Here is a 15982-nt window from a genome sequence, read left to right on the forward strand (position 1 = left end):
CATACGGTGTTGAGTTGCTCCAGTCTGCATCTGAGCATGACCGTCTATGGGGAGCAAGGGTATTAGAATGCTTGTGCTTGTTTGATAAGGAGCTACTATCTGTAAGGGAGGAGCTCCTATCTTCCAGGCTCTCTATTAAGAATCTGATCGGCATGATTGGTCAGAGAGGCACAGATAAGATCGAGAACAAAGAGCGTGCCACGAGGATTGTTGCTCATCTTGCCAGTGACCTCCATATAACACACCTCCCAGGTACACTACAATGCATTTATTCCCTACTTGAATGTTGTAAGCAATATCGTGAGCCACTAGTTATTCGTCCATTGGAGAATCCTCAACAGGGACTTCCTCATCCTGATACAAAGGATCAGCATAGGTCACTGGAAACACCCGACCATCAAGATGATTTCCACATAGTGTCGATGCCAAACAAAACTGACCATAGATGCATTAGTATATTCCGTACCTGGTTAGTCAAGAAAGCAACAAGAATCGATGAGATGATGGGAACTCCTAACCCCTACAGCCACCCCTATAAAACTATAGGAACCAAAGAGCTGATTGCACATGGCCTGATGATTCTTGAGGGGCTCACACAAGATCAAGTAAACTGTACAGAGATAATCAAACACCAATTGCTACTCTCTGAGATCACATCACCACTGAGAAGGCATGACTTTCTCAGCAATGTGCGAGACTGCAGAATGGTTGAAATTCTGAGCAGATCACTCACTGTGGTGAGCAGGCTGCTTGGCACTCTTGGAGACGGTGCCACAAGTCTGCGCCAGGAGTTGGTGAGTAACACGGAAGCTATCAGCAATCTGATGGGTATTTTGGAAACTGACAGCAAAGGCGCCCAAAAACTGCATGATAAAGCCATTGAGATCTTGACAGAGTTAGCCTTTGATGGTTCTTTCCAAAAACTAGATTTCAACAAGCTTTTCGATGCTCTGCTATGCATCTTCCTTGATGAAGAGACCAGCAATACTATAGCAGAACAAGCAGAAAAAGATAAAGCCACCAAACTGAGGGTAAAAGCAGGGGAAGCACTGGCCACATTGCTTCCTGTTTGCTCTACAAGATATGCTAATGTTGCTGATATACTTCCCGAGCAAGAGGCAATCAACCTATTGACCAAGGTAAATCACTACCTCTACCTTCTCGTTGCCTTTGATCTTATTACCAGCTTCTCATATGTCAGTTAATTTCTCTTACTTCTGTAACATAGAGATATATTTTCTCCGCACCAACATTTACTAAGTATATGGAAAAAGTCCAAATCACACACCTTAAGTTTGGCCAAAGTCCGATGCTAAACTAACATTTGGTTCGATTTACTCCCTCAAACTATTTCAACCATTCCAATTTCTCCAGGTGCAAGCTTCAGGGTAGTAATTTGGACTTTTAGTATCCATTCTGATCCAAATTATGTCATTTTAGTAGGATAGTTTTGCAATAGTCTTTTTTTCTCTATATAGGCAATTTGTCATAAATATCCATCATCTTACACTACTACACTAAACTTAATCGAGGCGAGCGTTTTTCATTATCCGAGGCGGGCAAAGGCAACCGCCTCCGTCGAAAGGTCACGGTTAATCTGTGAATAACGGAGTCGGTTGCCTTGCCCGCCTCGGTTAATCGATAAACCGTGGCGGGCTACTTACAACGCCCGCCTCGGTTAATCGATAAAAAAAACAAAAAGAAACCGAGCCCACCGGCGAGCCCGTTCCCAAGCCCGTCGCCGAGCCCGTTCCTAAGCCAACTAGCCAAATCCGGCGACGCAGGACGCTGCCGTCGCCTCCAGGCTGGCCTCCTCCTCGCCTCCACGTCGGATCCGGGCACGGACGGAGTAGGGGGATGCCCGCTCGCTAGATCCGGGCACTGCTCGCCTGTGGGGAAGAGGGAGAGGGGAGGGAGGGGCGCCGCCGCGCTGTGGTCCTCCCGCTGCTCTCCTCCGCCAAGGATCCGCCCGCTGCTCGCCTCCTCCTCGCTCGCCTCCATGCCAGATCTGGCCGGGGAAGGAGGGGAGCACCATCGCCCCCACCGAATCTGTCCGAGGAAGGAGGGATCCGGCCGCACATCGTCGCATATGCCTCGATGTGCCTCGATCCACCTCGATCTGCCTCGTACCGCCTCGATCCGCCGTCGGAGCTCGCGAAGCATGCCGCCGAGGCGCGCGGCGCCCGCTGCAGGGCCCCCGCCACCGGAGCACGCGACACCCACGCGGGGGCGCGCGAACCCCGCTACTAGAGCGTGTCGTCGAGAGATGGAGGAGGGAGAGGGAAAGGGAGGTCGCGAGGAGGGAGGAGGGGCACTGCTCCGGCTCGGTCTCGGAGGGAGAGGGTGGTCGCGAGGAGGGGCGCCGCTCGGGAGGTTGCGAAGAGGGAGGGGGCACCGCTCGGTCTCACGGAGCGAGAGGGAGTCGGTGAGGCGTGAGAGAGGAGTGAATGAGAAACCCTAGCTTCTTGTATTTATACTCGAAGACAGTTATCAGGTCTTGTCTGGGCCTGTTGGGCCTCGGCCTTTTTTGAAGCGGGCCTTATAATATGCCCGCCTCGGTTAATAATTAACCTTATTAACCAAAGGCGACCGCCTCGGGTTAATAGATATTAACCGAGGCGGACGTTTAAGGTTAGCCGCCTCGGTAAATTATTAACCGAGGCGGTTGCTGGGCTAGCTGCCCAGCCACCAAATAACTGAGGCGGGCAACCAGCCCGCCCGCCTCTGAGCCACAGAACCAAACGCCTTGGTTAAGTTTTTGTGTTGTAGTGTTAGCTACTAAGTGGTGCTTGCATTGGATTGATACATATACATATGAAAGGACAAGAGGCCATCTTAATTTGTTCAAGTAATTAATGTATAGATAAAACGACATTCTTCTTCAACTAGAGATGAGTTGCATCAACTGTATCATGTATGATACGATTATAAAATTGCTCATCCTTGGTGCTAAATTATGTTGTTCCAGGTGCTTGATCAAATAGTATCTAGTAAAATGGGAACTACTGCAGTTGAAGCCAAAGGGGATTCTACAAGCAATGAAAAGCAATCCGAGGAAGAAAAATGTTTGGCAGCCATGTTATCCCTGGCCGTAGTGATATGCAATGAAAATGTGATCAATAAAGAAGATTCTGTTGATCCCAGCCCTAAAGATGCATCGCTGGTGAAGAAGCTCAAGGAGATACTTGAATCAAACAAGCGCAGATCGGCTGACTGTTTGATGATAGTGAAGCTCATCTGCCAGGTGGTCATAGCCATGACTAAAGTAAAGCACAGCTGTATCGAACAGTTCAATGAACATAATTTCACAGAAGCACTTACAAAGGCGTTGGAAACCATGTCGGAGATTGATGACTGCACGCTCTTTGCTGGGAATGACCGTGAGGTGATCAAGCCTGCCAGATCTCTCTCTTGTCTTGTGAAGGAAGCACAGGAACTCCTGCAGAGAGCATAAAAACAGGGTAACTGCCTAACTGGTGTCTCTGAATGATCAAGGAGACATGCATCGTTAAGTATACTATATCGGTACCGAGGACAAGGAGGTTACCTCTTAATGGACCGAATCGTCTTCGTGGCTATTTGTGTTTTTATTTGAGAAAATAAAAACTTGTGTTTTGTATTCTTGTTTCAGAACTAAGGATTTGCAATTCATGTTGACAATCTGTTCTTGTTTGAGAACTAGTAAGGATTTGCAATTCATGTTGACAACCTTAGTGTCCCTTCTGATCCAAGTGATGTATATCCATAACATGTCTTGTAGTTGAAGAGCATTGGAATTGGTGAATAGATCGATGTGATAGCCTGTTAGGGCCGTGCAACGAAATCGATGAACTCTGCACAACTACTACTCACTGGTTAAGTATTTCGTCGAACACCTCGCTCTCCAAACCCTGGTGACCGACTTGGGCGCTGCTACACCACGCCTGGCACCACCAGCAGCGATCCGATCAGATCAGGTGCCTCGGCAAGAACAAACATAGCCGCACTCTGTAGCCACGTCTTCCCTTGCCCTTCGCCGCCAGGCCCGCGACTCTGCTTTGCTCCCGTGATCCCGTCTCGATGGAGAAGGGTGGCGGCGGCAGCGAGGAGCGCCGCCAAGCGGGCGAGGCTCTCCTCCGGTGACGTCGATTCGGCCCCCGCCGCAGGCGAGGACCGGCTCAGCGCGCTCCACGACGACGTCCTCGTCTCCATCCTCCTCCACCTCAGCACCCGAGCCGCCGCGCGGACCACCGTCCTCTCCCGCCACTGGCGCCGCATCTGGGCCCTCCTCCCGGAGCTCCGCTTCGGTGAGGCCACCGAGCCCCACCGGTTGCGCCCTCGACGCCCACGAGGCGCCCGTCGGCTACCTCTTAGTCCAGGCCCACGGCGCCACCTCCGAATCTATAGGGGTCTGGCTCCCCGCCGCCGCGCCCTGCGTCTCCAGCGTCCTAACCCTTCTCAACTACGGTCCGCGATATGGTGCCAAGAAGGAGGATGAAGCCACGCAAAGAGGCGCTTTTGAGCCTCTTGTTGGATTTATCTCTTGTTGGATTTTCTGGGCCTCGCCATGCCTCCCGCGGACGTTTCCACCCGGCTCACAAGGATCTACCTCCTGAGCGTCTGGTTCCACGGCCCAGGCGATCTAGGCGACGCCATTTCCTCGCCGCGGTGCCCGTGCTTGCAGAGGCTCGGCGTGGACGGCGCCCGTGGGCTGGGTGGCCTCTCCATACATTCGGAGTCTATGCTGCAGTTGGAGCTCAAGAACGTGCGCGCCTTGTCTCAGCTCACCGTTGTGGCACCGGCGCTCAAGGAGTTAACTTTGGAATTCTGCTTTGCCAAGAGTGGACCTGTCGCCAACATCACAACCCCTTTGCTGGCGAATCTTGTGTGGAATGATGTGTATGATCTGAGCTCTGTCAACCTTGGCAAGATGGAACATCTCGGATTGCTGGGCACGTACTCTTGTTTTGTTTATGAATACAATCACTTCATGAGGAATCAGTCTTGTGTAAGTCTGTTGCAGCGCTTTGAGGGCATCGAAACTCTTCTTCTAACGCTGGCCTATCCGCTGGTGAGTTCTCACTTCTCTTATCTGGATCGAATTATGCCATTGCCATCTTATTTGTACCATGGTAGTCTATCCATCCAGGTTCTTATGTGACATGCTGACTAGTCCTAGGCTACTGCCCCATAACTAAAGTTTGCTAAAGACGCCTTTTTGTACATATTAAACACATGAGTCTTTGTTTAGGGTAAAAAAAGTTGAATTGTACCTTGAACCAAATGGCCTAATAAAAATAATGTTTTGTTATCATTATTTTGACTTTTTTTGTTGAATTGTCTAGATGATGATGATATCAGCAATCCACCATAGGGAAAAATCATCTCATGTTTTGGTTTGCTCATGTCCCTCCAACATTGCTGAGCACACTCATTCATCACTGTTGTTGAATATATGCTGAAGAAACATGAGATCAAAAATATTTTCGAGAGAAAATGCAAAGTGGCTCGCTATGGCCAGGCTTTGTGTAAGAAATCCATAATATATTTGTTAGCTTTATTATAGCGACCCTTTCATGCTGGCTCACAACAATGGCCAGCTCTCAACAATCACTTAAACTAGAAAGCCAGGGCGCGGTGTTGCCGCGCCATCTTTGAGCTGAGCTGTCGTAGTTTTGCCAGAGTTCCATTAGGTCATCTTTGTAGCACTTTAGGGAATGTGATTTTATAAAACAAAATTAAATGCTTGTAGTCAAAGTTTTGAATTGGCTTTTCAAATGGTCAATCCGAGAGAAGTTTTTGTGCAATGCATTTATATATCTAATATTCTGCAAAGGGAAGAACAAAGTGATCTTTGAATGGATAAAATGTTATTTGGCCTAGTGATTTGACCTTTTATTTAACTGTAAGTGCGTGGATAAACAGTATGCATCTCCAATCATAAGACGAATGATGCAGTACATCAATGTGACAATGTCTATACATGTAGATATGGAGAACACGTTTCAACCCCTGCAATATGTCAGGTGTTCTTCTAAAGAATAATTTCAATTTTTGCAAAAAGAAGTTGATCTAGGACTTTTTCTAGAATGTTATCAAAATTAAATGTAGAAACTCCATCATGCTCTAGAATTTCAAATTCCAAATAATGGTCTATCATTGTGATGACTTGTAGCTAGTTTCTTGACTCGCCTCGAGTAACTGGTAAGCTGCAGTTTGTTACATATTGCCACCTAATTGAGACATACTGAAAACCTGAACCTAGAAAAGAATTAGTTGCTCTTTTGAAGAAACATCCGATATAACAGGGACAGTACAAAACTGAAAAGGAAAGAAAAAAAACATGCTTAGTGTGGAGATGATAGCGATAAGCCTGATAGTAATAAAAAGAAGGGATACATGCCTGATAATGGCATGCCATGTTATTTTCTGATAAATACACAGCCGCAATCTTCTTGGATCTAAACTTGGATATCCAGGTCATGTGTGCGAGATAATTCAGTTGTGGTGGTGCTACTGCAAATTAGCAAACAAAGAAAAGTATTGTTATTGTAAGGCCCTGTTTAGATCCCACCCAAAAACCAAAAATTTTCAAGATTCCCCGTCACATCAAATCTTGCGGCACATGCATGGAGCATTAAATGTAGGTAAAAAGAATAACTAATTGCACAGTTTGCCTGTAATTGGCGAGACGAATCTTTTAAGCCTAAATAGTCCATAATTGGACAATTTTTGTCAAATACAAACGAAAGTGCTACAGTAGCCAAAAATTCCCGGAACTAAACGCGCCCTAAGATTATTAGGATTGGATGTGACAGTTTAATTTAAAATCAAAATTATAACAAAATAGAGTGCATTGACATATCAAACATATAGGTGTTTAAAAGCAGAGTAGCTTATATTTGCTTTTTTTTTCAGGGGAAGGCATGGAGTGCCGTTTTGTGTTAGTAAGATAAAGATATATATATTAGGTATTTTATGACTCATCACGGTAGCATAGGTTACTGTTAGCTTGTGCATGTGGCACTTCGATGGTACTATCAGATTAAATTGACTTCATTATTTTTGCTGGTTAAAAGAATGAGACATGGTAAGATCAATTACCAATAACATATAAACAAAAGTTATCTATGTTTCCATGTTTTTAGACTACACCTAGAATGATTAATTAATAGCACTAAATTGAAGAAGAAATGTTATTAGCAGATGCCAATGTCAGTTCCACACTGCTATCACAAGTTTTTACAGATGTATTGATCAAAGCCTTGCTAACCCGTTTAAGTTCCTGTGGTAGTTGAAGATTATAAAAAAATCAACATACCATCGGATCCCAAATTATAAAAATCGATATTAAATTTGCATGTCTACTTGAATCCAGAAACCTGTGACGAGAGGAAGTAGATATCATGTATGCACAGTAAACTATTTTAGACTAGTGTAAATATTGTACATTGATCAGTAACACTGAATATTACTTTTTCATCAGAGGTTTGTCTCTGAGGTTTAAGTAAATCATTATTGGTATTTTGCATAATTACTTGGCTTATCTTTGAGGTTTAAGTAAATCAATCTTTGGTGATTTGCATAATTACTTGGCAGATATTTCCGGTGATAAGTGAACTAAATAGAACACTGCATCACAGACATAGCACAGAAATCTAATCATGGTGCTCCTAATCGTCAAAGCTGCAGACATGCACATTTTATCAAACACCATGGCTGCAGTGCAGCAATTAGAAAAGAGGAGGAAAAAACATACCAACAAGGATTGTAATCGTTGCTTTTGCACACCCTTGAGGAGGACGGAGTTGCCCGCTGCTTGCGCTCCTAGCCGTTTCTCGTCTCGTACCTATGCTGGTCGGTGTAGCAGCTCCTCGCGGATTCAATGCCATGGGCCATCGCCGTTATGGAAGATGAGCTGCTTGGGCCGTCGCGCTGCGCGTGCTCCCGGCCTGTGCTCGGCCACTCCCGCGTGCGAGGGCCGCGGGCACGGCGGCTCCGGCCACCCGGCGTGTGCGGTAACCCCGGCGGGCGGCGGCCCCCTCCCACGGCGACCCCGGCTCGGGAGCGCTTGGCCATTGGTGACTACTCGCAGGGGTCGCGGAGGCAGCAAAGGGCAGAGGGAGCCAATCATGATGTAGGAATCATAAACTGTGCAGTAGGGCAAAGGGCAGAGGGAGCCAATTCAACTATTGCATCGACCAACATGATGTACCAATCATAAACTGTGCAGTAGCTTCACAGACTAAAAGGAAATAGCTTTGCTGTAGGAATGTTGTACCTATGACAGTTTTTTCATGAAACCTTTTGATCATTGTAATGCCGCAGCCTCTGATGAAGGACCAAAAGTAGGAATTCCAGCTTTGACAAGGTCATCTGCAAGACAAGCAAGGAGAGGTGCTTCAGCTAAAACTAATCCAACACCACAATTACGACGGAATGAGATGGCATCTTCACTATTTGTTATCTCCAGGCCGGGTATGCATGTGGTATCTCCGGACTGAGCAATGCTAGGCATAACAAAGAGCATGCTACCTTCCTCCTTCATCAATGACCAATAGTTCATAGTTCATCGAGGTTTAGTTTTTCCTCAGAAACCATAATCTGCCTGTTCGCTGGTTGGTTTCTATGCTGACAAGTCCGGCTGGTGCTGGTTTGTTGTGAGAGCAAAACACTGTTGGCTGGCTGATAAACCATGGCTGAAACCAATAAGCGAACAGGCTAAATGTTCATAGTTCTTTAGGCGTGAGCAAACTATTTCCAGCAGCATAATCCATAATTGACTTAATGAATTTATTTCCTTGTTGACCCAAGCAGCAGCAACAACAACGACATAGCCTTTCAGTCCCAAGCAAATTGGGGTAGGCTAGAGTTGAAACCCACCAAGAGCCCCAAGTCACAGTTCAGGCACTTCAATAGCTGTTTTCTAAGTACTCCTATTCAAACATAGATCTTTAGGTATATCCCAAGCTTTCAAATATCTTTTTATTGCATCCCCCATGTCAATTTCGGTCTTCCTCTATCTCTCCTCATATTATTAGCTTGGCTTAGGACTCCACAATGCACTAGTGACCCAAGCAACAGATAATAATTTCTTGAATTTTTTCACATGATCAGTTAAATGAGAACCCTTTTTTGCTGGTTTGGCACAGCCATTTACCTCAAAGCGCATAAATACTAGAGTGCTTATAAGAACATCAAGATGCTAATAGATCCTTCAAAAATTTAAAATCCCTTCAATTTTTTTTAAAAAAATGACACCGGGAATTTAAATGTTATTTTCACAAACTGAAAGCGCTTAACATCTTAATGCCTAGATAACATGAAAACATCATAGCAATTCATTTATTTGTTATGCATGCTATGAATGGATGAGATATGGTCCCTCCAATTTTTTTTACTTTGATGATTGTTATCAGGGTTTATTGGGCTTGTATATAAGTAGGAGCAGGTAAAACCTATTCAACTCGCAATGGAAGTGAAGAATGGATTTGAAATCAGAATACTGTGAACCGCTACATTATTTCTGCCTAGCAAATTCTAGTTTGGTTCACCATCTTGAGGCTTGAATTTTGGCTGCATAGGCTGAAACTTGTTTACTTATGATGTCTCTCTTCTTTTACTGACAATCACAATCTGAAACATAGACATCTAAATAAAAACCATAGCTTGTACATATTTGTGAATCTTTCATCAACAATGCATTGAGGAGAAGATCATCGGACACCTTCAACATTCAGCAGCCTGAGGTATTTCTTATCCGCAGGCAAACTACAAGGAACAAAAATCACATACATCATCACCATCAAAGAATAGTGGAGCAGCTCATATGAGTTCTCGCTACAACAAAACACTCCTGTGACCTATCAATCTTGATTTTTCAGCTATATATATAAGTAGTACTTAGTATGGTTTCTTCTACTCAGACATATACCGGGCAACGAACAATCTGACGAACCAAAGCCTTGGATAATGCGGTACGCTGCTGAATCTTGTTCTGTCAGTGTGGAAGGCCGGCGGCCTTCCCACAGAGGATGGCGTTGGTCGGAATGGCGTACTCGTTGGAGAAGCTCTGCTCCGGCGTCCACACCCTGAGGTAGAGCTGCTGGCTGAGGTACTGCCGGTCCCAGATCGCCGACCTCAGGTTCCACATCCCCTGGTTGTCCAGCGACACCAGGATCGCCGACCACCCGTTCGGGTACACCTGCATGATGCACGCATCGCAATTGGTTGCCATTGTTCAGTTTCAGTGTTTCAGCAATGTTCAGACTTCAGAGTCCAGAGCTTGTTCGTTCTTGATTGAGGAGGAATCTACTTTGATTTGAAGCTGGAAGTTGTACATACCTGAACTGTGTGTCTTGCTTGTGCGTCCACCAAGTTGTATGTCTGCCGCTGCGTCTCATTCCACTGGCCATCGCCGTACCTGAGAACAAAATCCGGCGAGAAGTCGGCAATGGTGTTTGTTTCAGAGTGAGCTCTCTCTGTTCGTCTCATCAATGGTGTCAAACAGAAGTGAAGAGAAGTGAAGAAACACAGAGCAGGGGAGTAAGTACCCTACAACCCAAAAGTCGTATCCGTCGAGGTGCCACGATTGCAGCTCGCTCTCCGTGTTCTGGAACACGACCTCGACGAACTCATGCAGGCCGAGCCTAAGCACGGGCGTCCCAGCGCCGGCGCCGGCGGTGGCGTCGGGCCGCACGGGGAGCGTGTCCCAGTCGATGACGTCGGCGATGTTGTAGTTATCAGCGAGCTTGAGCGGCGTGTCGGGCACAACAAACGACACGCCATTGACGGCACACCGCCTCGGGCCGCCGACGGCGACGTCGACGGGGGCGGATGAGCTGCTGGCGAGCACGAGCGTCCTGGACGTCGGGATGGAGCCGTAGTGGAACGAGCCCTGCGGGTTGGGGCGCGCCGCGCTGGCCGTCAGGTTCCACCGGAACGAGCGCGCCTGGTTCAGGGACCAACCGTAGTCGAACGGCCCCGCCGCCGGCGGCGCCAGCGGCAGCGGCCCCGGCGCGCGGGCCGTGGCGCCGGCGTAGTGCAGCGTGGCGACGGCCGTGAGCTCGTTGGTGGGCGTGAAGCGCGTGGACGCCACGACGGCGTAGTCGAGCGGCGGCTGGTCGAGCGTGACGAGGAACGCGAGCGACTGGCCGGCGTGGACGTCGAGGGAGTCGTAGACGTTCTGCACCGGGTGGGTCCCCTCCACCTCCACCAGCCGCAGCGCGTGGCCCTGGATCCGGACGTTGACGGAGGCGCGGAGCCCGACATTGGACACGCGGAACAGGTACGTCCCACCTCGGTCCCCGACAAACGTCCCCCCGGACGGCGCGCCGTTGATGAGCAGCGCGTCCGGCGGCGGGAGCGCGCCGGTGGCGTCGAGGTCCCGCCTGAGGTCGGCGTGGGGTGAGGCGGCGGCGTACCAGTCACCGACGAGGAGCGTGAAGTCGCCAGCCGGCGGCGGGTAGGGGACGGGGATGGCGGGGCGCTGGTAGACGTTGAGCGCGCCGAACCCGCCCGCGGCGCGGTGGAGGGCGAGCGAGGGGAAGTAGAAGAAGGTGCCGATCTGGTCCTTGGTCTGAAAGCGGTACGTGTAGTTGCCCCCACGCGGCGGGATGGCGCAGTTGGTGCCCGCCACGCCGTCCTGCCACGAGTTCTTCCGCTGCTTGATGCCGTTCCAGGTGAGGAGGAACGGCTCGTCGAGGGCGTTGATGACGGTGACGACGAGGTTGTCGTTGGTGACGCAGTCGATGCGTGGGCCTGGGAACTGCCCGTTGATCAGGATGCCCTGCGGTTGGAGACAGAGGAGGATGGTGTGTGAGTGAGTGAGCGAGCGAGGTGTGGACTGGGGCAAGAATGTGATGCCACCAAACTGGAATGGCGGCGAGTGAAGATTCAGGAACATGGGAATGGAAGGAATGTAGTTAGCGGCGTACCTGCTGGGTGGTGCCGAGCGGGGTGATGGGGCCGTAGGTGACGGTCCAGGTGAAGTAGCGGTAGGGGTCGTCGGCGCCGGCGAGCGCGGCGAGCAGCAGGAGGAGGAGGAATGGCGCGGGCGGAGGTGGTGCCATTGCTGGCTGCGCGGCCGCGAAGTGGACAGTGGGGGGAGAACAGGGCGAGGGGGCGAGGCCGTGGGGAAGATGATGAGGCAGCAGCCTTTATAGCTGCTTTCGCGGGTGCTGGATTGGACTGTTGCAGTTAAACAAATGCGGAAAGGAAACGCGTATTCACAGTTGGAGCTTTGAATGGAAGAGGGAGGCGAGCGCGAGGTGGTAAAGCAAAGCGGCGGCGAGGAGAAGAGGAAGAGCAGAGCAAAGCAATGGGCGGCAACGGAGTAAAAGCCGGAGGAGCGGGACAGCGAGGGACAGCGCCGGACAACCTGTCTCCCCCCTCTCAGGCGAGGCGGGGCCCGCCTCAAGCGTCCTGCCACTGCCACTTTCTCGCTGGCCCCACCTACGCTACGCCTGTTCCCTTCCAAGTTCCAAATTGGGATTCAAAAAATTCAATTCTCAAAATTTTCCAAAAAAAAAATTCAATTCTCCCCAAGACTATTTGTAAACTGACTAAATGTTAAGGGGAGAAGAGAGAGAGGAGAGAGAGAGAGCAGAAGCGGGTTGTAAGCTTATAACCGGCTTCGACACGAGAATTAAAAAAAAAATTGTTAGGAAGACAAGTGGACCATGTATTAATAGTGATAGAGTTACAACTATATGAATTGGCTGAGAGAAGACTATAAAAAAACCTTGCAGCTAGCAGCCGGCTGTATTATTAGTCTTACTGTAAAACTATATTATATCATATTTTCTTTTTTTTCCCATCATATAATCGATGTGTTTGAAAGACGGGAACGGAGCTTTGCTACATCGCCATAAAAAACATTCGTTCGTACGTCAAACTTGGATCGAGACGCATGCATGTTCTGGCACGGAGATCATCCTCATTTTATCCACTTAATTACTCGTACTCGTATTATTATACACACACAAAAAAAAGATTATATTGTTACTAAAAGAGAAAGGCATGGAGAGGATTATGGCCAAGTGGTCTCGTGGAGCACGTCGCACTGCATTGCAGAGAAGGTAACGACAGTTGAGGAGAGGCCGGGGATAAAAAAGTTCACCCAACACGTGAATCAGCACCACCCGTACTGCTGCGTACAGAAAAGGTGACGAGAATTACTACACATCCGTATCGACGTATCCTCCATCAACTCACACTGTGCACCTCTTTATTATTATTACTACAAATACTGAAAACTTAAGTCAATCTATACCACAAATTCTATATGGATTCATTATGGAAAATATTTCGTGGCATATTAATAAAAACTAAGACCATTGTTATTTTATAAATTCTTTTTTAGTCAAGTATTACTGTGTCAATATCCAAATGGGATTAGACTATCACCAACAACATCACCCAAAATACAAGACGCATTCCATGTCTGGGTAGCACAACAGGTAAAGGGTTCGATACCCATTTTTTTTGTCTTCTCCAGCAACAGGACCTAAAGGAGAACCATTTCTGCAAATGAGTCTTCAGGAGAGAGGATACTCATATTTGGGTTATGCCTCTGCTGTAACAAAAAAAATAGATCTCGCATATAGGTATTCTATTGAAGGCTAATACAGTACCATCCACGACCTATTTTTGGTTTGGATCTTCGCATGGGTCATCCATTGACCATTGCAGACACTCTTAAAGTAGTGTAGGTGCATGCTTTTCTCTCGTGGCAGTGGAAGAATATTCTTTATCAAAAAAAAAGTGGAAGAATGTTCTAGATACATCATTCTATTCTATAGCTAGCTAGGAGACTCCGAAAGAATGTGCCGGCGATCGAAATGGAAACACGCCGCCGCGATGTGTGCCGGCGATCACGGCATAAATACAGAGAGAGAGAGAGCACCTTGAGCCGCGGTAAGGCATTTTTTTTTCATTTTCTTTTTGGACAACAAAGCAGTGAAGCAAGCTCACGCATGACTCCGTGTCCGTGTAACTGGAGCACGACAGAGAAACACGCGTGCTGCGAAACGTCCTATTAGAGCAGAGCAGAGCACTCTGACTGACTGGTGGGGCCTGCTCAGCAGCATGAGTATGCAAGCACTAGTCCCCTGCTGCACTGCTGTGGACGCTTCAGCCCTTGTATACTTCTCCAAAAGTTCACATCAAATTTGCGGTACATGTATGAAATACTGTAGACGAAATCAAAAATTAATTGCACAGTCTGATTTAACTTTGCGAGACGAATCTTTTGAGCCTAATTAGTCAATGTTTGGACAATAATTCATAAATATAAACGAAATGCTACAGTAGAGAATGGTGTATTATACAAAGTTTGCAGGTACAAATTTTGCGGAGCTAAACGCGCCCTCAGACTCTGCTCTATTATTACTAGTTGTCAAGCTTTTTGATTTGCCACATCTTAAAACCGCTCGCGTCAGAGTCACGTTGGCTCGAGTTTTCTTCAATCCTCTACCCCGCATTTCCGCTGTTCCAAGCTGTAGCCTCGGGCAAGTCGCAGTAGCTTTATTACATCCATTTTTTTATAGCTTTATTAATTTGTAGTAAAACACGCTGCTAGAACGTCTACAACATCAGATCAGTTTTCCATCGAAACCAACATGGAATATTCCTTTGACTGTGCATCGATTTAGTATTCCATTTGTTAATATATTTTTCAAATTAAAAAAAAAAACTTTTAGTCAAAATTCAAGAGATGCCTGGATCAGAGCAAAGCTGAAATTAGCTATAGTTTAGAACGACACAAAAGGAGTATTAGTTTAGCCAATTCTTTTTTTACATGTCTGTCTATTTATTCACCACGTTGTATTTTACGTAACCTTAATTAGTTGTGACGAAGCTCGACACCGACCGGACAAAACCCTAGCAAACTACTATGGCACTAGGCCGGTCGGCCTGGGGTGATTAACCAACAAACAAACCCTCGCATATGTAATCATACTTAGCGTGGGATATGGCCACCCGAGAACCGTACCTGTCATAAAAATTTGAGACCGCCAGAATCCCCATACCCACTATGGGTGGGGTATTTTCCTTAGACCCATACCCGGCAGGGTAAATTATTGACGGGTCACCCGTACCCGCCAATAGTTTATTTACGCATATGAAAATCAACAATTCAACAGCAACCACCAGTAACAGAGCACATAAAATTAGACAAATAATAGCATATAATAATCTCTACTGCAACCACCAGTCACATAACACCATCACACAAAGTCAATCTGTCATAAGTCATTACATTACATAGCCAAAAGGGGTACATAAATAAATCTCCAAGTTCATTGCAGTGAACATATATAGGACAACAATTCAACAAACATGCTGGACGTTTGTTTTCTTGTTGATGTGTTGGTTTCCTTCACTTGGAGTTGGAGACAACTTGCTTTGCTCAAAGTTCAAGTTCCTGTATGGCATGGCACGCAGTACAACAAGAATAAGAGTTAGTATGTGTCTAGACTCTAGAATAATATAATAAGAGCACAATTGCAACAGTGGTTTAATTTGAATATGTGCACACATGTAGACCCTCTTGAATATCTTGGAGGCAAGACCAGAAGGTGGCAGCTTCTTTTTCCTTGTTGTCAACTAAAAAGGAAAACCAACAATTAGGATAAAATCAAAGTAAAGAGAACCAAACTACAAAACAAGAGAATGGACATACTTTTGTACTTGTTCTGCAACCAATCTTGTGAGCACATAAGAGCCTCTATCATTTTTGAAGTCAGCCTACTGTGATGCTCGCTAAGTACTCTCTCACTGATGTTGAATGCAGACTCAGATGCCACTGTAGTCATAGGAATTGCATAAATATCCTTTGCTATCCTTCTCAGGGTTGGATAACGTACTCCAACCACCTTCCACCAATCCAGCATCTTGTAACCCTTAGTTTCCAGAGATGCTAGTTCATCTTCTAAGTAGCGATCTAGTTCTGATTTGAATCGCACAACATATGGCCTTGTACTAGCAACTCTTGCACTAA

General features: G+C 47.0%; 1 protein-coding gene across 1 annotated transcript; it reads right to left on the reverse strand.

The window, feature by feature from the left end:
- Positions 1 to 9531: 9531 nt before the first annotated feature.
- On the reverse strand, positions 9532 to 12118 carry LOC136550816 (L-ascorbate oxidase homolog). Its single transcript, XM_066542402.1, has 4 exons — positions 11916 to 12118; positions 10533 to 11767; positions 10324 to 10402; positions 9532 to 10183 (listed from the first exon to the last, which is right to left on the reverse strand). Exons 1-4 carry the CDS (start codon positions 12048 to 12050, stop codon positions 9980 to 9982), a joined length of 1653 nt encoding a protein of 550 aa, XP_066398499.1. The 5' UTR covers positions 12051 to 12118; the 3' UTR covers positions 9532 to 9979.
- Positions 12119 to 15982: the final 3864 nt, after the last annotated feature.

This window comes from Miscanthus floridulus, chromosome 4 (genome assembly GCF_019320115.1).
Source record: "Miscanthus floridulus cultivar M001 chromosome 4, ASM1932011v1, whole genome shotgun sequence".
Taxonomy (NCBI): Eukaryota; Viridiplantae; Streptophyta; class Magnoliopsida; order Poales; family Poaceae; genus Miscanthus; species Miscanthus floridulus.